The 24,498-nt window shown below is 37.6% G+C and overlaps 1 protein-coding gene across 7 annotated transcripts in view; it reads left to right on the top strand.

The window, feature by feature from the left end:
• RNF38 (ring finger protein 38) overlaps nucleotides 1–24,498 on the top strand; it is a 108,103-nt gene that overhangs the window by 76,681 nt on the left and 6,924 nt on the right. For 6 of the 7 annotated variants that reach the window (XR_014025052.1, XR_014025053.1, XM_081317153.1 and 3 more), the window contains exons 3-11: nucleotides 6,009–6,202; nucleotides 7,961–8,171; nucleotides 11,195–11,362; nucleotides 12,235–12,405; nucleotides 14,007–14,171; nucleotides 16,421–16,527; nucleotides 17,871–17,955; nucleotides 18,574–18,695; nucleotides 20,907–21,006. Coding sequence is in view for 5 of the 7 variants with exons in the window: in XM_081317153.1 (XP_081173279.1) it covers nucleotides 6,009–6,202; nucleotides 7,961–8,171; nucleotides 11,195–11,362; nucleotides 12,235–12,405; nucleotides 14,007–14,171; nucleotides 16,421–16,527; nucleotides 17,871–17,955; nucleotides 18,574–18,695; nucleotides 20,907–21,006 (1,323 nt within the window). In the remaining 2 variants the exon portion in view is untranslated. Of the gene's footprint in view, nucleotides 1–2,213; nucleotides 2,321–6,008; nucleotides 6,203–7,960; nucleotides 8,172–11,194; nucleotides 11,363–12,234; nucleotides 12,406–14,006; nucleotides 14,172–16,420; nucleotides 16,528–17,870; nucleotides 17,956–18,573; nucleotides 18,696–20,906; nucleotides 21,007–24,498 lie in introns of all 7 variants that reach the window. The other variant, XM_081317154.1, reaches the window with a different exon arrangement.

Here is a 24,498-nt window from a genome sequence, read left to right as displayed (position 1 = left end):
TTGCCTACCCCTGGTTCTAGACCCAGTTCTCTGGAGAGAAAGAAGCAGCTCCCAAACAGGAACACAAATCTCAACTGCTAAGACCAATTGCAAGTGAATGAAATATTGTATGTTCAGCTCAGCTCACACCCTTTTCAACCAGGGTCTCTCTTCACTCCTTTGATTAGTTAGCCCTATGGATTGAAACTGGATGGTTGCAGGTTTCCTGTGCCTACTGTAATGCCTACAACCTCTTTGCAGCATAAATTGCATGTTTGGGTGGAAAACTGGCACTGTCAAAGCTTTAAACTTTGTTGACAGTAAAAATAATACATTTTTTTCTTACGTGCTTATTGTCATAATTTGACTTCCCCGTCCATCTGTATTTATCATTTCTCAAGACTTAAGGACCAGTTTTTATTTATTTACAAATATTAACTGCAGTTAATGAGAGGGGTAAAGAATACAGGAGCCTTGGGAAGATCAGCAGCTTGTGCACCCATGGTATGGGGATATAGAATCTACCGTAATTTATCGAGACCCCAGAGAAGTTACTGCTTGAAATACATTAGGAAGTAAAGATGGTTTGACACAGTTGATAGATGGTTACTGTAACATTTTCATATATTTGTATTTATTTTTATTCTAAGAGTTAATAATTTTCCACTGAGATCACATGGGTTACAATAGTATACATAATACATAATTAAGAGCCTTGGTGGAGCAGTGGGCGAATGCCTCCTTAAGTAACACCAGCTGCCTGCAATTAGTGCAGGTTCGCATCCCACCAGGCTCAAGGTTGACTCAGCCTTCCATCCTTCCGAGGTAGGTAAAATGAGGACCCAGATTGTTGGGGGCAATTAAGCTGACTTTGTAATAATGCCGCTTGGTGTGTCTGTGAAAGCCCTAACAAGCAGGCATATACATAGAATGAAGGCTACTGCTAAGCTTGTAAGCCGCCCTGAGTCTTCGGAGAAGGGCGGGATATAAATGGAATTAAAATAAAATAAAATAAAAATATTTATGACACATTATAAGAGATGCAAGGGAGGTTTTCAAGGACTGGATTTTTAGCAACACCAGTTTGTACAGTATTGTACAGAATGGAATAATACCAGAAGTATTAGTTTAAATTGCTTTGCTTAAGAAAATGAATAAGATATTTGGTTCAATTATTTTCCCCCAGAAACAGGAGCAGCAGCAGCAAAAAAAAAAGACTGGAGAAGAGGGAAATTGGGGGAGAATACAATCTGAGAATGTAGTTAGATTTTCAAAGTTTTTTTTTTAATCAATCCATAGGTGGCATGGGATCATCCCTAGTACCACTTATTGTTGACTGTAGAATTGTAAAAGAGTAATTTCTAAGTGCTTTATAATTGCAGGTTTGTTGAAAAGTTCATAAAACCTGGAGAGAAATACTGCAAAAGATTAAATACTGCAACATTTTTTTTCATATTTTTCAAACATGCAGCATTATGCAGTACAGATAGTCCTTGACTTATGACCACAATGGAGCCCAAAATTTTTGTTGCTAAACAAGACAGTTGTTAAGTGAATTATGCCCTATTTTATGACCATTTTTGGCGAAAGTTGTTAAACGAATCACATGAATCATGAGGTTGATAAGTGAATCTGACTCTTCCCCCACCCGCACCCCTTTGACTTTGCATGTCAGAAGCAAACTGGGAAAGTTAAAAAAGCCTATCACATGACCCCGGGATAGTGCATCTTTCTTAAATATATGTCAGTTATCAAGTGCCCAAATTTTAATAATGTGACATAGAGATACTGCAATGGTCGTAAGTGTGAAAACTGGTCATAAGTCACTTTTTTTCAGTGCCGTTATAACTTTGAACAGTCACTAAACCAATGGCTGTAAGTTGAGGACTACCTGTATTACATTATGATACTTGAAAAGGTAATTAGTCCCCAATCCTTTTAAAAAGACCAACGATAACAAAGTGAAGTAGAATAAATGTTAAAAATGATTGAAGCTTTAATTGAATGTGCTAGGGCAACGTTAATGAAGGTTGGCTATTAGGTTGTATTTGTGCTACCAAGCATGATTTATTGACCATTTTAAATGATTCCCTTTGAAGCTCCATTGCTCATGTAATGTGCCTGTAATATGTCAACAACACATGTCTTTAAAAGCTTTTTTTTTTATAAAAGAACAAAACACACTTTTCCAACAATGCCGGACACAATAAACTTCTTTCCTGTTATACCGTTAGCTCAAGAACACTTATGCAGAACTTGGATGTACTCTGGATGTTTGGACTTCAACTCCCAGAGTTCACAGCAGGTGGCCTTGCTTTCTCAGGAGTTGAACTGTATTTAGGTAGGAAAGGCTGCTCAAAAATATTGCTGTTTTCTTGTTAAGAATAAAAAAAATGTGATAAGATCATTTATCAATACTTGATAATGTTTACATTTATTTTCTAATTATTTTCAAGTTTCTGTTAAGTGTCCTTGAGCAGGGATACGAAACAAATGATCCAGTTCACTTCTACAGGTAGCTCTTAACTTACAACAATCCACTTAGTGACCATTTGAAGTTACAACGGCACTGAAAAAAGTGACTTGTGAAAAATTTTTACATTTACAACCATTGCAGCATCCCCATGGTCAAAATGATCAATATTCAGATGTTTGGCAACTGATTCATATTTATGACCGTTGTTGTGTCTCCTGTGATCGATCCCCTTTTGCGACCTTCTGACAAGCAAAGTCAATGGGGAAGCCAGTTTCACTTAACCGTGTTACTAACTTAACAACTGCAGTGATTCACTTAACAACTGTTGCAAGAAATGTCCTAAAGTGGGGCAAAACTCACCACATGTTTCACTTAGCAACAAAAATTTTGGGCTCAGTTGTGGTTGTAAGTCAAGGAGTACCTGTACTTCATCAATAATAATGTGCTATATTAATTTCTGTGAAGAATTTGATATTTTATATATGTATATATTTGGAGGACTTTTAGTCATAAAGTCTTGTGTGAGTACAGTCATGCTAGGAAAGAATCTATTTGCTTGTTCTCTTTTCCATCATATTTATCTGGTGACCCACCAAATAGCTAATCCTCTTCTGCCATATGATGAGTGCCCTTGAAGAGTAGCTGTTTAATTCCTGTGTTTAATTCTTGGGTTGCTGAATCTTTATTTTATATAAGATGTTTTGAAAGACTTTGGTTGGTTGACGTGCCACAGTGATGCTATGTAGTTCACTATAGTTCAACAATAGTCTGTTAGTTGTTGCTGAGATGGTTATGATGTATGGTAGTGTCCTTTTCATAGCTTGTATTGATTGTGCTGTATAGAATTGAGTGGTTAGGTACAAAAGTCATCTTCAGCATACAACGTGAGGATTAACAACCACTATATAGGACAGAAGGGACGCGGTGGCTCAGTGGGTTAGGACGCTGAGCTTGTCGATCAGAAGGTCGGCAGTTTGGCGGGTTGAATCCCGAGTGCCGCGTAACAGAGTGAGCGCCTGTTACTCGTCCCAGCTTCTGCCAACCTAGCAGTTCGAAAGCACGTAAAAATGCAAGTAGAAAAATAGGGACCACTCCGGTGGGAAGGTAACAGCGTTCTGTGCGCCTTTGGCGTCTAGTCATGCTGGCCACATGACCACGGAGACGTCCTCAGACAATCGCTGGCTCTTCGGCTTTGAAACGGAGATGAGCACCGGCCCCTAGAGTCGGAAACGACTAGCACACATGTGCGGGGGAACCTTTACCTTACCTTTATATAGGACAGACAGACAGAAGACTAGCAGATCACATCCATGAATACCAACTAACAGAAGACACAATGAAAACTCCTTACACTCACAACAGATGATCAGACTCAACCATAGTTTCAACTAGGAAACTGAGAATTCCAGAACAAGCAAAATCCAAGAATGCAGAAGAATTCCTTGAAGCTTGGTTTTCAGACAGATTAGCCCTCAATAGGTATTTAGGCATGTTAATACACATTCAAAAGGAACACTTAAAAAAAGGAAACAAAAAGACTCAAGAGTGTAGGGCTTGCTCCCATATAAACAAGGAAAACACCCCACATTCACTAATAAGTTACCTAGTCGAGGAGTGAAGAGTTGGCAAATAAACACCCAAGCTCAAAGAGCACCAAGGACACCACAGTTCAACCCCGAGCTACATATATTCTTTTCTGTAAGTGCTTGGGACTAAAACATTGAACACTGACAATTAGCAATTTCGGTTCAGTCTTTGTCATTGTTTAGGTAGCTATTTTACCAAACCTGTTATGCCTGAGTTGCATGTATTTGAATTGATTAATACACTTGAGCACAGTTCCAACTATGCAGACTTACAGGTGTTTAAAATTATTGCCATTACATTTTAGAATAGCACAAACATGTCATGTTTTCTAATTGTATTGACCACATGTTTTATTTTCAAAAGAAAAAAAATAAGCCAGTTAATGTTCAAGACGAGAAAAAGGGAAGCGATAATGTGTTTTTGTTGCATGTGTTTCCTGATGGTATCACTTGTTTTTGTATGTATTAAGCTTTTGAGCAAATTAATTGACTTGAAACATTGGCAGTGTCTTTGTTAACAAAATATTATCTTGACCAAGTTCATTAGCGTTTAGGGAGCTGCTGAATTTTAGATACCAGTGAGAGATAACCAGGGCAGTATGTGCAGTATTGGTTGGATATTTGTACTTTGAAGAGTTGAAAAGCAAGATATAAATTGCAGAATCATTGTGCATTTTTCTGCAATGCTTTTTCTGAGACACTCTAGGTTCATTTTTTTTTTGCTCACGTTCACCCTCACCCTTTCCTTTGTATTTCTTTCAGTTTTATAATGTCATAGTATACTCATTCTCTGCTGGTCTCCAGTGTCTTCCATTTTTTCAAGGGGTACTTTTCCAGTCCATATAATAGTTATGACACATTGTAAGAGATGTACTGGGATTGCAATTTTCAGTAAAACAGGCACCACCTAGGTCAGGTAAGGACTAAGGAAATCAAGCGGTTCAAAGCAGGTGTGCACACACCATATCTGTTGGTGGTCTTTAAAGAAAGTGCTCCCTTGGATTCATATGCATTTGGCTTAAGGGGGGGGGGTACTAAGAGACTATCCGTATCTGTTCCAGAACACTTTGTCACTTTAGTACTTATCTGAAAGTTCATTTGTACTGTTATTAGCAAGGAAATATCTAAGTGATACATTGGAGTTACCATACAAGGCCAAAGCCTGTCTAACATAACAAACTGTATAAGTAGTGAGGGCATATGTTGAACTGGAACTTCATCTGGCTGCAGTTTCTTTCATAATTTACATTCCTGGAGCATATTGACATGAAATTAATGTTTATGTACACATTTTTTTTATTTTTTAAAAATAAGCAGTGGCTGTGCTGCTATCTTAGAGAACAAAGATTAAGCTTTATTCTACCACAGCAGATCTTTCTAAAATTGTTGCCCTTGTAACCATTATTTTTTTTGCACAATTAGAAAACAAGTAATCCCTGCATGAGAAAAAAAAATTATTGGGGATGTATCATTATTCTTTCTGTGATCAAACATAAGTAGTCACTAAAACTGTTAAGTTATGGTAAAGGTTGTCCAACTTAGAATACATTTTATAGAATATATTGGGGTTGCATGTAAAGATGGTGGATCAACATAAATATGTTTTGTATTACAACGTTCATCTTATCTTATGTCTCTGCACTTCATTTTTATTTTTTATCTCACTCAATTTTTCTTTATCATACTTTACTATATTTTATTTTACCTTAGTTTATTTTATCTTATTTTACTATGTCTTACCTTATTTCATCTTAATGTATGTTATTGTGGCTGATGTCCATTGCTTTGATATGGTCAATTAATTAATCTGTAAAGTTACACTACTATTATTACATTATTTGAATAATAATATGCAGCTAAAAAAATTGTGATTTTTTTTATCAGAATCAATTTCCTGAAGTAATGCCTTACTTATTAATTCTGAGATACCCACCAGTTGTGAATGCATTCATTTCACTGTTTCCTAGAGCGAAGATAGTCCAAGTCCCAAGAGACAGCGTCTTTCTCATTCAGTCTTTGACTACGCAGCATCATCACCAGCCCCATCACCACCAATGCGACCATGGGAGATGACATCAAATAGGCAGCCTCCTTCAGCTCGACCAAGCCAACATCACTTCTCAGGGGAACGATGCAACACACCTGCGCGCAACAGGAGGAGGTCAGCTTTTTTTTGAGGACAATTATATTGATTTAGAAAGTAGTTTTTGAAGCATCAAATTTATGAGTATTAGGTTTGGGCATAATAAAGAATCACTCCAGAGTTTAAATCCATGGAGTCTTAATTTTACGGAACTCGTGAGGCCTATGCCAGATATATGGAATTTTATATCACAGAGAAGTGAATTGTATCCTACAGCAGAGTTCCCTAACCTTTCCAGCTTTGTGGACTGGCGGGGGGAATAGGGGGCAGGTCTTTGCAAGTAGCGGGTACGTGCGCCTGCCATGTGTGTAAATGGAGTGCACACACACGTGCTGACCCACTGCTCACGCAAGTGGCAATGTGCATGTGTGCCCGCCACTTCCACATTCCGGTTCCAAATGGCTCAAGGGTTAGGGATCCCTGTTCTACAGTCTTAATTAGCTTCTGTACAAGTTTATTGAAGAGATGCTTCTTATATTAGTAAATCGTAATATTTGATTGTCCAAAATATGTAGTTGTTAGCTTAAATATTGTTGTTCTAGTACATTTTCACTCAAAATTACCAGAATTGACATCCAAGTGTTAACCTTCTTGTCTCTCCTCTATTCTTTCATCACAACTGTGAGGGAAGTTTAGCTGAGAACATGTGAGTAGGCTACGGTCAATCAGCCATGACTTTTGTTTTAAAATTATTGTAAAATATAGCATAACCCTCTGAAGTCAGATATAATATATCAGTCTATTCTTAATTTATTCTTACTTTATGATTATTGGAAGGAATCAGTAACAGTATGGCTCAGATCATTTTATTTCTGAAAAAGCATATCTTTGCAACTTTTGCTAGAAAGTTAGTATTGTTATTGGGAATACCAATTATCAAGAAAAAGGTATTTTGTTACCTCCACATATTTTCTTTATGTTTCTATTACATGCTTCTTCCAGGGAACACAAGATACAATATATAATATTTTCTTATCGCAATCCAATGAGGACATTTGGGCTGAAAATTAAAGGTGTTTTTCCCCCAAAATAACCTATGAATGAGAAAGGAATTGAATGTAGAACTATATAATTGAACTGTGCCATTCTTTTAATATGCAACATCATGATTTGCTAGATTCATTTAAATTATTTATTAATATTCACTCAGATAATTTCAGTCTCATTCTTAACTTTTTGCCTCCATCATATCAGCTTTCCTTGATTTTGTATGTCTTTTCTAAGGTTTTCTCAGAAAAGTCCCCATAGTCTGTTCGTTGCAGGCCTCATTGTTGTAGAAATTAATTCAGAAGTTTGAATATTTTCAGATTAGTAATACGTTTGTATTCCTCTTTCCATATTTTTTTTTCTCTTCAACTCAGTCACACTGTAGAAGGCAGAGATTTTGTAAGAATCTCTATCATGTATTTGTATTGTAGAGTGTAAAGGCAATGACGGCATTGCTCGGTACTCAAATGCTTGCCAACTGGCAGTATTCATCAGAGAACCAGTTGTCTGGCCTCTGACCCATCTGTTAAGTTCAGCTTGCCCTTCACTCTTGCTACTAGGTTATCTGAGAAAGAAAAAGACCATCTGGCAATTTTGATCTGATTATTCTGATTATGTTATATTATTTTTGCCCCAGAAGAAAATATAAATACATTCAGATTTTTCACGATGAGAGAAATGTAGGAATACAGGAATAAAAGCATGCATCCACAGTATGTAGTTAGTTTAAAAATAGAAATTACCATAGCTGTTCAAAGTATAAAACCTGTCCCATTTGATTATTTATAGCCCTCCTGTTAGACGCCAGAGAGCAAGGAGAGATCGACTGTCTCGACATAATTCCATTAGTCAAGATGAAAACTACCATCTTCCTTATGGACAGCAACAAGCAATAGAAGAACCACGAGCCTTTCACCCACCAAATGTGTCTCCCCGTATGTTGCACCCAGCTGCTCATCCGCCACAGCAGAATGCAGTCATGGTTGACATCCATGAACAGGTATGAGTAAAGATAGAAAAATATTCTCCAAATTTCTTCTGACTGATAACTTCTTTTATTGTTAATATTTCCAATTACCTGGGTATATTGGGACAACCATCATTCCGTGTGAATCACTCTTGTTTGCGCCGGTGTCTGTGCTGAATAACTGTGTGTCTGCATTAAAGCCACCTGATTTAATAAGGTAGTCACACTTAATTGAACTCTGATTGGAAGGACAAAACTTTGCCTTATTTCTCTAGGAATACAATGGCCTGTTTCTTGATTTCAAATGAATGTCCATAATTTATACTGTGGCACGCTACAGTGTGCAGGTATTAGTGGTGGATGTGGTAGGTGTTCTGGAAATACCAAATCTTCCCAAAGGAAGGAGAAATTAATCCACCAGGCATATTAAACGTGGTTAAATTATATTTAGATACTCCCTTTAACTATTCAGATGGTAGAAAAGGTGGTAGAAAGTGCTCAGTGTTACCTTTGTGATAGTCTAACATACAGTTATCATACAACTTGATGGGTTATGTTTGAAGAATGACATACCAGTAGTAGTATCTCTGCAATCACAAAGGTCTTCTCAAAGGAATTCTGCTTATACCTTAGAGGCTGCAGTCGAGTACAATGTTGAGTATTGCAGATTTCATGTAGATGGGACTGGGCTGCCAGAAGGCATGTTGATGTTCACATGCAGCAGTAACTATTTTTAGTTTGTATACACAATACAACATGATATTTAGATCTGGACTGAAAGTGTGTTGGATATGAGTTAGCCAGAAGGTGGATTAGGGTCTACTACTTTGATCTTTGATCTGGCAGTGAATCAGCAAGGATTCCTGAGCCACAATTTTACAAGAAATAATGACAATTGTCAGAATGTTCCTAATGTTGGGGTGTGAGTAATCTACACTTGTGCACTTCAACTACTTCAAATAATTCAAACAAAGGCAGAATAACTGTTCTTTTCTGTTACCAAATTTTTTCTATCCTTTTGCACGTAGTAATAGTCCTCAACTTACGGCCATAATTGGGACCAGAATTTCTGCTGCTGAGGAAGTTAGCATGTTAAAGGAGTCATGGCTGATTTTACAACCTTTTTTGGCACGGTTATTAAGTAAATTACTATAATTGTTAAGTGAATCCACCTTCCACCATTGACATTGCTTGGCAAAAGTTGGCTGCAAAGGACTGATTTTGCCTTATGACCACCACATTCGCTTAACAACTGGTGCAAAAAAAGATTCTGAAATCAGACACAGTTACCTAATTTATTTATTTATTTATTTTATTACATTTATATACCGCCCTTTCCCGAAGGACTCAGGGCGGTTTACAGGGTAATTAAAAACCAAAAATACAAAAGTTAAGAACCAAGTTTAAAAAAGATTAAATTTATCCCTGTATAAATAAAACCCCAATTAAAATAAATTAATCCTCAGCCTGGGCCGGAGAGCTCGAAGAGCCAGGTCTTCAGGCCCCGGCGGAATGAGCGGAGGTCGGGGGCAGTCCTCAGCTCCACTGGCAGCTGGTTCCAAAGGGCAGGCGCCCCCACTGAGAAGGCCCTATCCCTGGGTGTTACCCGCCGGCAATCTCTTACCGGTGGCACCCTCAGAAGACCCTCCCTGTGGGAGCGCACTGGACGAAGGGAACTTGATGCCGGCAGCAGGTGTTCCCTCAGATATCCCGGACCCAAGCCATGTAGGGCTTTATAGGTCATCACCAGCACCTTGAATCTCACCCGGAGGGCAACCGGAAGCCAATGCAGCTCGCGGAGTAGAGGTGTTACATGGGAGTATCGGGAGACCCCCATCACAACTCTCGCGGCCGCATTCTGCACCAGTTGAAGCCTCCGAGTGGTCCTCAAGGGCAGCCCCATGTAGAGAGTGTTGCAGTAGTCCAAACGGGAGGTCACGAGCGCATGAGTGACTGTGCGTAGGGCATCTCGGTCCAGATAGGGTCGCAACTGGCGCACCAGGCGAACCTGGGCAAAAGCCCCCCTGGTCACGGCTCCTATATGGTCTTCAAAATTGAGTCGTGAATCCAGGAGGACGCCCAAGTTGCGAGCCCTATCAACTTTAATTATCCACTTTAACAAACAGCATGACTTAACAGCTGTAATTCTGGGTCTCAGTTACAGTCATAAATCAGCAAACACCTTACCCACTTATCTGCATTCACCCATTTAGGTCAATCTCCTCAGAATCTCTTCCCCTTGTAAGGTTTATGGGTTTTAGATGAGGAATATGTTATCCATTAGGTTTTGAAGGCACTTTTCCATCTTGTGCCCTGAAAGATGTGAAAACCTGTCTTTTCTAATCAGCTTTTGGTTTGCTTGGTTGGGTGTGTGTGTGTGTGTGTGTGTAACATTTAATTGAACTTTGTTTTACTACTTGTATTATCTTGGTTGAGTCTTACTTTATTGTATACTGCCCAGAATTGTAAAATTGGGGTGGTTAACAGCAATCCTCTCTTAAGCTTAAACCATTCTGTAATATTATAAAGGCTGTATTTCCACAGCAAATTATAGAGGCTCCTGTGTTGCTGAAGTGTATTCCACTAGAGACTAGACAGATACAAGGCTATTGGTTTATTTAATCTGAACCTGATATTTCTGTTCAAGGTTCAGCTCCACGTATGATCAGAAGATTAACCATGCAGTTTAAGTAGGACAGGAATTATAAAAAGGGTTACAAGTGAGGACACTGGGTGTGTGTCCCTTGTGTTAATGCATGTTTTCTATGTCTGGATGTAAGGTAAAAGTGATTCTTGCAATGCCAGGGAGTAAAAGAATCCATGTTTTAGATGTGACTGTTGGTTGCCTTGAGACAATTAAAAAGAGATAGATTTTGTTCTGTATTATAAAAAGATATTTTCTGAAATACTTGACTGCTGTCAAATAGATAACTAAGTTGATAATAGCTGGCAGGTGATTCTCAAATGATTCTTGTGGAAAACCATAATCCCAATGACTTCAGAGTTTCCTGTTATTTTAGTTCTTGTATATTGATACTGATTCTCATTGTTCTTAGATTCACCAGGGCACAGTCCCTGTTTCATACACAGTGACCACAGTAGCACCACATGGGATCCCACTTTGCACAGGTCAGCACATACCAGCTTGCAATACGCAGCAGGTCCCAGGGTGTTCTGTGGTTTTCAGTGGGCAGCACCTCCCTGTCTGCAGTGTGCCTCCTCCAGTAAGTAGTAGTTTAATTTTAATTTTGAAATAGATACTGGAAATAATTGGAAGAGCAGACAGCTTTAAAGGAATGTATTTATACCTGAATAATATGGCTATCTATAAATATAAATAGCTGGCATTTATTTTTAGTGATATTTAGCTTGCATGTTAAAAATGTCATCACTTTGCTGAATACTTAATTCCCACAACACTGTCACATTTCTCATCTTTTCTCATCTTTTCCACTATCTTCTCCCATTGGTTTCTTACGATTTATCAATTGTTGTTTGTCACTTATGATTAATGATTGGAACTATGATTTGTGACCTATGACATATTACTTGCTGTTTATGTGTACACTGCTTATGCACCAGAGACAAATTCCTTGTATGTCTGACCACATTTGGCCAATAAAGAATTCTATTCTATTCTATTCTATTCTATTCTATTCTATTCTATTCTATTCTATTCTATTCTATTCTATTCTATTCTATTCTATTCGACTCTTACACTAGTACCTTCAATTCCTACAGAAATGGTTTAACATTGATTAAACTTGATTTGAGGTTCAAATAATAGCATTGTAATAAATTCTCCTTTTGTTGCCAAACTCTTGGAGTTTGCATAATTTGTAATTATTGTTTACTTTCTAAATTATTTGAGTTTATTTAATTCCCTAGAAAAGATTAATTTTGCCATGGCAATAAGTTATTTCTTCTTAATTTGCATAATGAATGTTGCTTTCATTAATAAAAGGGAGATAATCTACTGTTGCAAAAGTATTTGTTTTGTAAATAAATAAATCTTTATTTTATCTTATTCATGTATAAACATAAGCATCCAAACACTGTATGTTACATACTTTTGTATATGTTTTATCTTCTGCAGATGCTTCAAGCTTGTTCTGTTCAACATTTGCCGGTTCCATATGCAGCGTTCCCACCCCTCATTTCTAGTGATCCATTTCTCTTACATCCTCCACACCTCTCCCCACACCATGCTCCACATTTGCCACCTCCAGGCCAGTTTGTTCCTTTTCAAACACAGCAATCACGATCGGTAGGTGTTCCTTTTTTAAAAAAAATATCTATTAATTAATTTTGGAATACTCTATTTAAGGTATCATGTTTCGATGACTGGTTGCCAAAGATTGCTCCACTATTAAATTGAGAAATTCCATGAGTAAATTCTTGCTTAGGAACTGTGATATGCAAAAACCAATCTAGCTTTCATCATTTTGATTCCAAGATTGATAGAGGAACAGTGTTAAAAAAGGATTTTTAAGTTTGTATTGTGGCACTGGGTTTCCTATCTGAATGTGGAAAGAATAAATCAAAGCTGCTATTCTGTATGAATTACCACTGGGGGTTCAGTTTTGAATTTAGGTGTAGTTTCAAATTTAAGAATATAGCTCTGCTTCAGTAATATCTCTTTACATCTCGTTATTCACACAGGGATTTTTTTTAAAGGTTAAATATATTTTTTAGTTTCACTGTAATAGTGAAACAACATCTAGTGCTTTTCAGAAATGTTCAGACCAAGATTCAAAAGGCTCCTCAGAGGCAGGGACCCAAAATTGAGGTAACAATGGCTAGCAAATGAAGCCCATTGTTACTAAGATGCTAGGTTGGCTTATGCCAAGAAGGCTGTTAATTTGGCAGTATGATATGTAATCACCTGGTCATCTTTATTTTAATTTTCCATGCTGCTGCCTAGAAAATAATTGTGATTTTCTAACTTAGACTACAGTGGTAGTTCATGTAACATAAGTTTTCCTGAAAAAAGAATCAGGCTCCTGGCACCTCATCCTAGAAAATTCTGAGATTAAACTTGAAATTTAGTGTTAGCTTAGCTATTTCTTGATGTGAAAATACTCAGAGAAGAATGGAGCTATGCATACAAGCCAAAAGTACTTAATCTTCCATGTCCCACAGAAACTGAAAACCACAAAAATGTGGTTTTATGCCCATCAGTTTAAAGGTTCAACCTGCAAAACATTCCCCTTGTTCTTTTCTAGAAACACCTTTTTAAGGTGCTTTGCTTTGTTGAAGGTTTGATTAAACACTCTTTGGAGCCATCTTGCAAAACAGTGCAGTCCGGGAAAGTCTTCACAACTGTGTTGTTTTACTTTGTCCTGTTTCATAGCTCCTCCTCAGCACAGCAGCCACACAGCAGTTTCTTCTGGCTTCAGCAGATACTGGTGGAGAATGTTTAGAGTTGCTATGAAGTAATGCTGTTCTGTTTCCTCCAGCAGTATTCTCAAGAGCCAAAAGTCTCCACTAAAAATGTTTTGCTTAGCCTTCTCCAAGAGAACTACCCAGGCTTATCAATGTTCTGCAACAGTCTTTGGCCAAGTTTGGAAAAAGAAGTTGAAAGTCTTGTTGTTGTACAATATTAGAAATAAGTTGTGCCATATATACTGTGTAATAAGGAAGCAACCGTGATAAAACAGACCGTCAATTAATTTAACATTTAATAGTGGTTAGCATCAGAATGAATCCTTTAAATTAGTAAGATTAATTTGAAGCAGCACATTCTGTGTCTTCAGCTCTGCTCTGAAAACAATATAAATGTGCACTGTCCATTTGTTCAATTAGCCAACTACCCATATATTTAAAATGTTAAATATAATACGATGTTTCTATTTTCTTTTGCCTTAGCCTCTCCAAAGGATAGAAAATGAAGTAGAGTTACTTGGAGATCACCTTCCCGTAGGAGGTTTTACCACCTATCCACCTTCAGCCCATCCACCAACATTGCCTCCCTCAGCTCCCCTTCAGTTCCTAGCGCATGACCCTTTACATCAAGAGATGTCATTTGGAGTAGTAAGTGATGTTTTCGAAAATACTGACACAAGTTCTTACCTATTTGACAAAAACATTTTGTTTTAGCTTTTTAATCCACAATTGCTGAGCGTATTTATTCAGTTTCTAACAGCTGCCCATCTCAAGTCAATGACTCTGGGTATGCTCACAGTGGGGAAAAAAGTACTACAATTAAAACAATAAAACTATATTAACACAAAAACTATATTAAAAAAAAATCCAAAACACATACACACAACAGCCGAGATACTTGGCCAGTTAAAAATAAAGCCAGGAAATGGAGTCCTTAGCACATTTGGCAGGCCAGGCTTGGGAACGCAGCCAGGTGTTTAGAGCTTTGTGAAAGGTTTGGGCCATTCTAATCTTCAGGGGGAGGATATTCCACAGATCCCGGGCTAGCAATAGCACTTAGACTTATATACTACTTCATAACGCTTTAGAGCCCTCTCTAAGCGGTTTACACAGCATATTCCACACACACCCCCAAACAATCTAGGTCCTCATTTTACCGACCTTGGAAGGATGGAAGGCTGAATCAACATTGAGTCGGTCAGGATCAAAGGAATTGAACTCCTGGCACCCTAAGATGCTAGGTTGGCTAGCATTCTAACCACTGCGCCACCATAGCTCATGAAAAGACCTGTCTTCTAGTCCCTGCCAGCCATCACTCTTTGGCTGGTGGGATCTGCGCATGCCCAATCTGCTAGATTGAATTGGACGGGTACAAACTCTTGAAAACTGTATTGTGTGAAATATTTACTTACCATACTTACATATTCTAAATCAGTGATGATCCCTGCAGAAGATGCACTAGGGAACAAAATAACAAACAAACACATACCCGACATAAACTAGCAGCAACATTGTTTTTCATGACATAACCATAGAATTTAGAAAAAACTACCCAAGATGGTGTGGATCTAACTTTGTGGAATAGTTGAAAAACTATTGTATTCTGTAAAGTATAGACATCAAGGAGAAATAATGCCTCTGGGCTCTCTTATCTCACAAAAACTGGATGCAGGAAGCAACCCCAGTTGGGCTGAATACACAGGATGCGGCATTTGTAAGCAAAAGAGATGGCTCTGAAGATAATCTGGGAATCAAATCACATAGTTAAACCAGGTGCTTTAGAAACCCATTGGTAGCCAATGTAGTACCTAGACCAGGAGTGTCAGGAAACCGCGCCCACCCCACTGCCGGCAATGGAGAAAAAGCTCCCATACATCGCGCGACGTCACGTGACATCACGAGTTTGACATGTCTGGCTTAGATGATATATAATTATGGATGCTTTTGCCCCTGTCATGGAGACTACTGCATTTTGTATCAATTGCAGATCCCTAGCAATGGTCAGAGATCCCATTTGAATACATTGCTATAGTTTAGTCATGATGAAAATAGACTGAGTTGCTCCATGTAGAACTGAGGCTGGGTGAATTCATCCCTGGCTCTAGGTTGCATCTCTGAATCTAGCAATAAATTGATTAGTTCAGCCTATTTCATTCCATCTGCACCTTCCTAGCTTACAAGCTCTGTGTCAAGGCTTTTGCAACATTTCTGACCCAGGCTAAAGTGATGTACAACTGGATATCATGAAGATGTTAATAATAACAACTCATCCTGAAATGTGAGATACCCTCTTACAGTGGTATGTACATCTTAAATAAGTAGACTCCACCAGTTGGTCCCTCCTGCTTATGAAGAACCCTGAAAGACAGATATGGTCAATGCTACCGTATTGAATGTTTATTAGAGGTCAGGAAGACCAAGAGGGATACACTTATGTATGTAAATTTATATGGCCGGCCAATTCACTGTCAGGATAAAATTCCAATACAAAAAGGAATAAGACCCCTGGTGACAATCAAACAAGCCACCTGATGGGCTCTTCCTATATGGATCTCACCAGAGGTCATCCATCAGAGCCATCATAACTTCTGACTGCATGATAGTCATCTTTTAGGGCATCCATAGTTGTGCAGTTATTGCACATGGAACATAAACTAATGTGTCCTAAGTTGATTAAACTAGGCCTTGTGTTCCATAGATTTAGGATACATTATTCAGTTAAATGAAATAATTCCTTTTTTTATAAAGGTAAGGAGCCAAATTGTGGAGTTATAAGAAAAAAAATTGTGATTAAAAAATGTCTCGGACATTATTAACACCATTTTTAGTGCCGTATATGATTGGTTCCATTTGATAACATACCTTACTTACTTTTAAAATACTTTTATTTCTTTTAGCCTTATCCACCCTTTATGCCTCGAAGACTCACAGGGCGCAGTCGATACCGATCTCAGCAACCAATTCCACCTCCTCCTTACCATCCCAGCCTATTGCCATATGTGCTGTAAGCGTGACTTTTTTTTTTTGGTATGAATTTAAGGTGGATAATGCCTTTTTGCTAAAAGGTCAGGCACAGGTAGTCTTTAACTACAACCATTTGTTAAGCCATTGCTTGAAACTACAAAGGAATTAAATGAATGGTGGTCATGACCAGTCCATCCCGCATCCTCATGCACATACCCAATTAAAAGTAAGAAAAAAAATGCTGCTGCTCTTCCAAGTATTCTGGGCACGCCAGAGGAATAGAGGAGATTGGTAAATACAAAAAAAAGGCTGACAAGTAAACCAAACTAATTTGATATAGGAACCCTTTATGTGAAATACACAATCTGCTACTTGATTATGTGGCAATATTACAGGTGGTCTTCAACTTACAACAGTTCATGTAGCAACTGTTCAAAGTTACAACAGCACTGAAAAAAGCAACTTTATGACAGTTTTTCACACTTGCAACCGTTGCAGCATCCCCATGGTCACATGATCATAATTCAGGTGCTTGGCAACTGAGTCATATTTATGGCGCTTGCATTGTTCCAGGGTCATGTGATTCCCCTTTTGCAAACCAACTGAAAAGCAAAGTCCATGGGAAAGCTGCATTCACTTCACAACCGTGTTACTGAATTAACAGCTGAAATAATCCACTTTCTTGGCAGGAAAAGTTGTAAAGTGGGGCAAAACTCACTTAAAAAGTGTCTCGCTTACCAACAGAGATTTTAGGCTCGTTGTGATCGTAGGTTGAGGACTACCTGTATATGTTTCAGAGCAGCTTTTGGCTTTAAGCAATACTTTCCTTCCACTCCCTAGTTTGTATTAATTGAAGTAGGAGTTGTCCACGCCCACCGCTATCGAGTGTAGAAATGGTTTATTTTTTATTTATTTTTTTATTTTAATTCCATTTATATCCCGCCCTTCTCCGAAGACTCAGGGCGGCTTACAAGCTTAGCAGTAGCCTTCATTCTATGTATATGCCTGCTTATTAGGGCTTCCCCCCCCCCCCCAAGCGGCATTATTACAAAGTCAGCTTATTGGCCCCAACAATCTGGGTCCTCATTTTACCTACCTCGGAAGGATGGAAGGCTGAGTCAACCTTGAGCCTGGTGGGATGCGAACCTGCACTAATTGCAGGCAGCTGGTGTTACTTAAGGAGGCATCAGCCCACTGCTCCACCAAGGTTGTAGTGGGTAATAATTTTTCCAATGGAATAAGCTTTTATTCAAAGCTTTTAATCCTTTATTTTTGTGCACTATGTTTTTTACTGTAATTTTAACAATATAACAATAATTTCCAGGAACAGATGGAAAAGTATTTTATTTCTGGAATAATAATAAGGCTATCCCTCTTTCATAGATCAATGCTTCCTGTGCCACCTGCCGTTGGGCCTGCCTTCAGTTTTGAGCTGGATGTAGAAGATGGTGAAGTAGAAAACTATGAGGTTAGTTAGCAATAAATAAGCACGTGAAGTATATTCGTGAGGATTTAATTATTATTATTATTATTATTTTAAAAAAACAAGGTGTTTAGATTAGTTGCTGGAGGGCAGTTTACACAATATTATTTTTTTTTCCTTATTATCAGCCAACTCTCCTTAACACTGGCAAAGAAGTCTGAGTGATTGGACTGTGTGGGAGGAAAAGTCCAAAAATTGTGTGGAAGAATCTCATAGAGCACGTTAGCAATTCTCGTTATACCTTTGAAGCACCATCCCCTTTCATGCCACTGTTTTTAGAGGAGATTTTTTTAAAAAAAAAATGTATCCTTGGATGAAAACCATAAACTTGTGAACTTCTTTGTTTGGAATAGAAAAATGTATTAATTCCATAAAGAGTGAGAATATAGTTACACAAACGGATTTCTAAGATCTGTTCGTTTTGAATTTAACAGCCAAATAATAATTGTTTACCTTGTATGTATGTATCTACATATAGTATGTCCTTCAGATAATTTTGGTTTTGCACAGCATATGGATTGTATATTCTGGTTTCTTCTTCATTACAAACTAGCAGTGATATGAAAAGACAAGAGTTGAACTAAAGAATTATTTCTCTCACAGGCACTGCTGAACTTGGCCGAGAGACTGGGTGAAGCTAAACCAAGAGGATTAACAAAAGCAGATATAGAACAACTTCCGTCTTACAGGTTCAACCCAAATAACCATCAGTCAGAACAGACTTTGTAAGTTTTTCATACTTTCATTGAACTTTTAGTATGAAGGCATGTTATTTTGCTGCTGGAGTCTTGCACAGAAGCACCTGTAAGCTTAAAATTATTTCCCAGCTTGTATATAGGTTGACCTTTGCTTTTGAGGCTTTTTCAGTTAAGATCCTTTCTAACCATTGAATTGAAATCTTAAGCATAAGGCATTAACATTTTAATTCTGGCTGTCTGCTCACAATATTGTAAATTTCAGAAGGGGCACATTTTCTCTCTTGCTCCCTTCTACTATATTGGAATTGTACTGGAACAGGAGAAAATTAGGTGAAGAAAAAGGCATTCCTATAAGATGAGAAGTAGCATTTCTGTATCTTCAGAAATTCAATCAACCTTCCCTTCCTGTAATAATGTATCTTTCTTTGAAATATGGAAATTATCAAATTAGTTTGCAGTGTAATCTGGGGTATAGATTTTCAAGGTAAAATGTATCACGTAAAACGATAACAGCAAAATAATCCCTTCTTGAATTTTTACCTCTGCTCGTTTAAAATTGGCCTTGTTTTTTTAAAAAAACCCTCTGCCTTATTTTTGTTCCTCCAAAATGATAAAGATAAATCTGCATTTTGAAAAAAATAAACATATACTCCTCACTGAATCTCTATAATGAGAATTAGAAGTTGAATGGGAGAAGATTTAAGAAAAAAAACCTCTGTGTTTCATTCATCATTGTCATACAAAAATTCTAAATAAAGAAAAGTAGAAAAAGTATTGCTACAGAAGGAATGAACTTTGAACTAAGAATTCAACTTCAAATTTTGCACGAATTTAGATCAGACACTTCTAATCTCCTAAACAGGAGAATTTTTAGAATTAAATCAGCTCGACGTGAAGCCTAAAATCTGATTTGATTTGTTTTTTCCCCCAAAGTGAAAAAGTAGCAACCTTTTGATAAGCATTACTCTGATGAAACAGTTCATTTTAGAACAGTGAGTATAGTAAGACAAGGTGTTCATATCTTGCTATCTATCCTTCAGTACCCTAAAACAATGAAAGCAGTGTACTACTACTTTCAAATGCAAGAGTAAAATGCATTTTGTAAAGATATAATTAGAAATGTAATTATATGAATAAGCAACACTTTTATACAGCACTGTTATTTTTTTTGAAATACCCAAGTGATCTTACATCAAGATGAAGTTGATAAGAATTTAGTATGGTTAATCAGCAAATTAATATGACAGTAATACATATTTTTTAAATTCTCCCAAACTCTGAATTTAAAAAAAGTGGTGAATCACGCAACTGCTTTTTTGTCAACAAATTCAAAATGTTAAGACCTAACATTACTTTCTATGCCGCTCATTTCAAGCACTGAGAATCTATACCAAATAAATAAGAGTCAACCCACTGCTTACTTCAGTTCTATTTTCACCTACTTGAGGATTGCTGAGGTAATGTATGTGAAATGCTTTACAGTCCAAGCAGTATAATAAGAACTAGAAATGTGTAAAACATTTCTTGCACAAGTTGTTTCATGCGCAAACTGTTCTGTATGCAGAACTGCTGGATTTGGGTGCCTGTGCCCACACTACAATATGCTGGTTGCTTTGTTTCAGGCAAGGTACACAAAGGGACTGTTTTGATACAGGCACAGTTGTTTCACAGAAGAAGGGAGCAGGGAAAAAGCCAAGGAGATTGAGGGCTGGCATGTCAGGGGGATACTGTGTGCCATACTGGAATATCACAAGTGATGGGGAGAGAAGGAAGGAGCTGGGAAGATCAAGGGTAGGTGGGCCATTAGGAAGTTGCCACTCTGAGAGTCACTGATGGAAATGGGGAGAGTTTCTTGCCTGTTTTGATTTTGCTTCATCCAAACCCTGAAACAACAAAAGGATTCCAGGTTTGGGTTCTGTGGAATGGAGTTTGATCCATATTCCAGAATGCAGTGGTTTATTCTAAGTTTGAAATAGAACATTTTTCCCATTCCATGCAGGCCTGATTAATTAACCATTCCTAATAGGTGGTATTCTTTGCTCATAATTGATATTGAACTGTATTTTTGGGAGTCTAAATTTAAAACAAAATCTGGCACTGATTCATAAACATGCACTGAAAAGTATGGCTTCATATTTTAAACTGCATAGAAAGCAACTTTAGCATTTGAAGTCAAAACTTGTTAAATATAATTGTTACTTTTGTTGAGTAAGCTATCTTGCAATGTTCTTTTTTTAGGTGTGTAGTGTGCATGTGTGACTTTGAGTCAAGGCAACTGCTTAGAGTTTTACCATGTAACCATGAGTTCCATGCCAAGTGTGTCGACAAATGGCTTAAGGTAAATGTTATTTTTAGAAAGAAAGTTGTTTTAATCATGTCAATATTGTACGCAGTAACTTTGCAATAGTCTGGCAAGTTCAGAAGTGTACTTGATGCTTGGAGCAGTATGGGTCTTCTTGTTGAAGGCTAGAAAATGTTGTAATCTTTCCCAAAACAATGTTTTAAAAATGTCATTAAAAATATTTTTAAAAATGTATGTTTTAAGTTTAGCTGGTGTCACCAGAAATAGATGTAAAAGCCATTCTTCAAAAGAGGAAATTAGACATTTCAGATAATGTCTTAGGTTTTATTGTATCATTACAGTGGTAAATTCCAAACAATCAGAATACAAAAACCTAATGTTTTGCATAGACAAGTTTATTAAGTTTTAATTTCAATGGCCTGTAAAAAGGCATGTGTATGAAAAAAAATTGGAGGAATTCTTAAATAGAATTATGTGTCACCATTCATACTATTGAAATTATGCAAGGGCAGAGATTTACAGTATCATCTAAGTTGGTATCATCACTAAAGTACATTGCAGTTATATATGTATTCAACAGTTTTATCTTATTTTTTAAAAGAGAAAACAGATTACCTTCAGTCTACTATACACAGAACTTACCATTGTTACATTATTTATATATCATGTATTTATGCATTCATTCATTGTGCATCCCCCACCTCACCTAAGTAATTCTGGGCAGCTTACAATAAAAAAACATAGTATAAAAACATTAATAAAAACAAAGTTAGAAATAAATTTAAAAGGCAGGATTATAGTATTAAAAGTTAACAAGTTAAGGTAGAGAGAACCCCCCCCCCCTTCATGACACCAACCTTTCCCAGAGTTGCATATTTTGACCCCAATGCCAGTTGGCAGAGCCAAGTCCTAACACTGTTCCTGAAGGAGGGAACATCTCACCTCTGGGGGTAAAATGTTCTAAAGGTCAGCAGCAACAGCAGAGAAAACTTCCACTGGAATCCACCAGCTGAAATTCTTTAACCAATGGGATCCTCAATATACCCTCCCTGCCTGACTGGATGGGTCAGGACAGGACAGTTGGGGTGAGACAATTCCTCAGATAGCTTGGTCCATGCCATGAAGGGCTGTAAAGATGATAACCAACACCTTGAATTGAACCCAGAAAAAAACTGACATGCAAGCTTGCATAGCAGAGGCGTTGTGCAACCCTAGGGCTGCCCAAGACTGCTTGCACTCTTCAAATTTTGAAGCCTTTTTGTATCGTGTTTTATATGATTTGTTTATAAATGTTGAAATATTAGAGGGAATATTATAGAAACCTGATTACTCAGGATTTGCATTTGTGCCATGCATATTGTTCAATTTTCACTAAGGCTGTCTGTTTTTGAATACTTTTTGCTTTGTTTTCTGATGCTTTTTGTTTTATTTTCTGATTTTAGGGAGGTATACAAAATAAATTGCACAAGCTCAGGTTCTCAGTGCTCAACAAGACAATATCAGGCTTTCTTCTTGCATAGTATCCATGTATCTTTTGTGATCTACACATACATGCAAGTGCATAATATCCCTGAAAGCCTCAGTGATTGTCTTCCCCTTCTGACACTATAGAACAGGGGTGTCAAACTGCCAGCCCACGGGCCGGATGCTTCATCCAGAAGCCGCGCCCACCCCATTGCCAGAAATGGGGGGAAAAAATACGTTTTATTAATTTTTTTAACATAATCACCTTAATATTTGGTAAACTGTGTTGTCTGGGTTTACATTTAACAAACATTCACTTAACAATTAAATTCTATAATCTATAGTCCACATGATAACTTTACATGATTTCCTCTTTTCCCCATAGTATTCCCTTTTACCAACCTTACGTTATTACAGTTCCTATTGTTTTAATAAATGACAAGTATAAAAATGTTTTAATATTTCTACAAATAATAATCACATCAATATAGTATTCCTTTTCTATCTAGTCATTCAGGTTTTCACGTCATATATCCTGTTTACAGTTCTTGTTTATATTTGTTTTTCCCACAATGCTCTAAACATTTTTACCAGTTAGGATTTTCAAAGAGAATAAGAAAAAGAATAAAATAAAAAGATAGTATAGTACTTAAAATCCCTATTTCCTATAAACTAACACATATTTATTTCAAAAAAAAATCATTCATTTAAAACATTCCCTTTATATTGGCCATTCTTTTATTATAACCAAAAACAAAGTAAAAAGGAGAAAGAAAAAGAAGGCACTAAGGTACTTAAGGGGCTCCTCCCTCTTAAAGTCAAATTCACAGCCTAAATTTTTCTGTTTCTTTAACCATTCTCAAATAAGTGTTTCTTTTTAAAATATTCTCTCTGATAGGCCCCATCATCTATTTTCTTAATTTTCACTTTAGCCTTTTGCCCAACGTCTTTCTTAATCAATATGTTCTGCTGAGTCAGAAAGTCTTTCCATATTCTTATAGATGTTACTGTAAATGTAAAAAGTAAGTCAAGTACAATATCTTAAAGGCATTTGCCCACTCATTTTTATTGGGAATCTTTTCTCTTCTTTTTCTCTCTGCTTCTTGGCATTTTTTATCTCTCCAGTTGTAGTGTTTTCACCGGTATCTCTGTAGTCTGTTTTATCCAGTCTTTTTTCTTATCCTCAAGTTTATTTTGTAGTGTTGAAATATAAGTTGTCTTTTCCAAATCCAGTATTTCTTGTAAATTTGTTTCCATTTGGCTTAAATCATACTTCTTTGTTTTGTAGAATTCCATCTTTAAGTGTCTATCCTCAAATTTATGTTCACTTATCTGTTTTATCTGTTCCTTCTCTGTTATATTTTCCGGGGGTGGTGGTGGTGGTATGAAATTTAATTTAATTTAATTTAATAATATTTCTATACCGCCCTTCTCCCGAAGGACTCAGGGCGGTGAACAGGGCAAGAATAAAAATACAGAATTACAAAAATTAAAAAATGATTAAATACATGCCCACTAAAAACAATTAATACATAGTAAAACCCCAATAAAATGACAGTAAAAACCCCCACCAATCCCCCATCAGGCCAGGCCGGCTTGTTCGAGCAAGTATGTTTTTAGATCGCGGCGAAAGGAGTGAAGATCGGGCGCCGTCCGGAGCTCAACCGGTAACTGATTCCATAGCTCTGGGGCACCCACAGAGAAGGATCTCCCCCTGGGGGCCACCAATCGACATTCTCTGGCCGGTGGCACCCTGAGGAGGCCCTCTCTGTGGGAACGCACAGGGCGAAGGGAAGTTGATGCCGGCAGCAGGTGTTCCCTAAGATACTCCGGACCCCTGCCATGTAGGGCTTTGAACACCATTACTAGTACCTTGAATCTCACCCAGAAGACAACTGGTAACCAATGCAGCTCACGGAGCAGAGGTGTAACATGGGAGTATCGGGAGACTCCCAACACAACCCTCGCGGCTGCATTCTGTACCAGTTGGAGCCTCCGGGTGGTCCTCAAGGGCAGCCCCATGTAGAGAGAGTTGCAGTAGTCTAGACGAGAGGTCACGAGCGC

The sequence above is a fragment of the Vipera berus genome (assembly GCF_964194415.1).
Source record: "Vipera berus genome assembly, chromosome: 2".
Classification (NCBI taxonomy): domain Eukaryota; kingdom Metazoa; phylum Chordata; class Lepidosauria; order Squamata; family Viperidae; genus Vipera; species Vipera berus.
The sequence above is the reverse complement of the archived record's forward strand: the minus strand, read 5'-3'. Positions and strand labels throughout refer to the sequence as shown.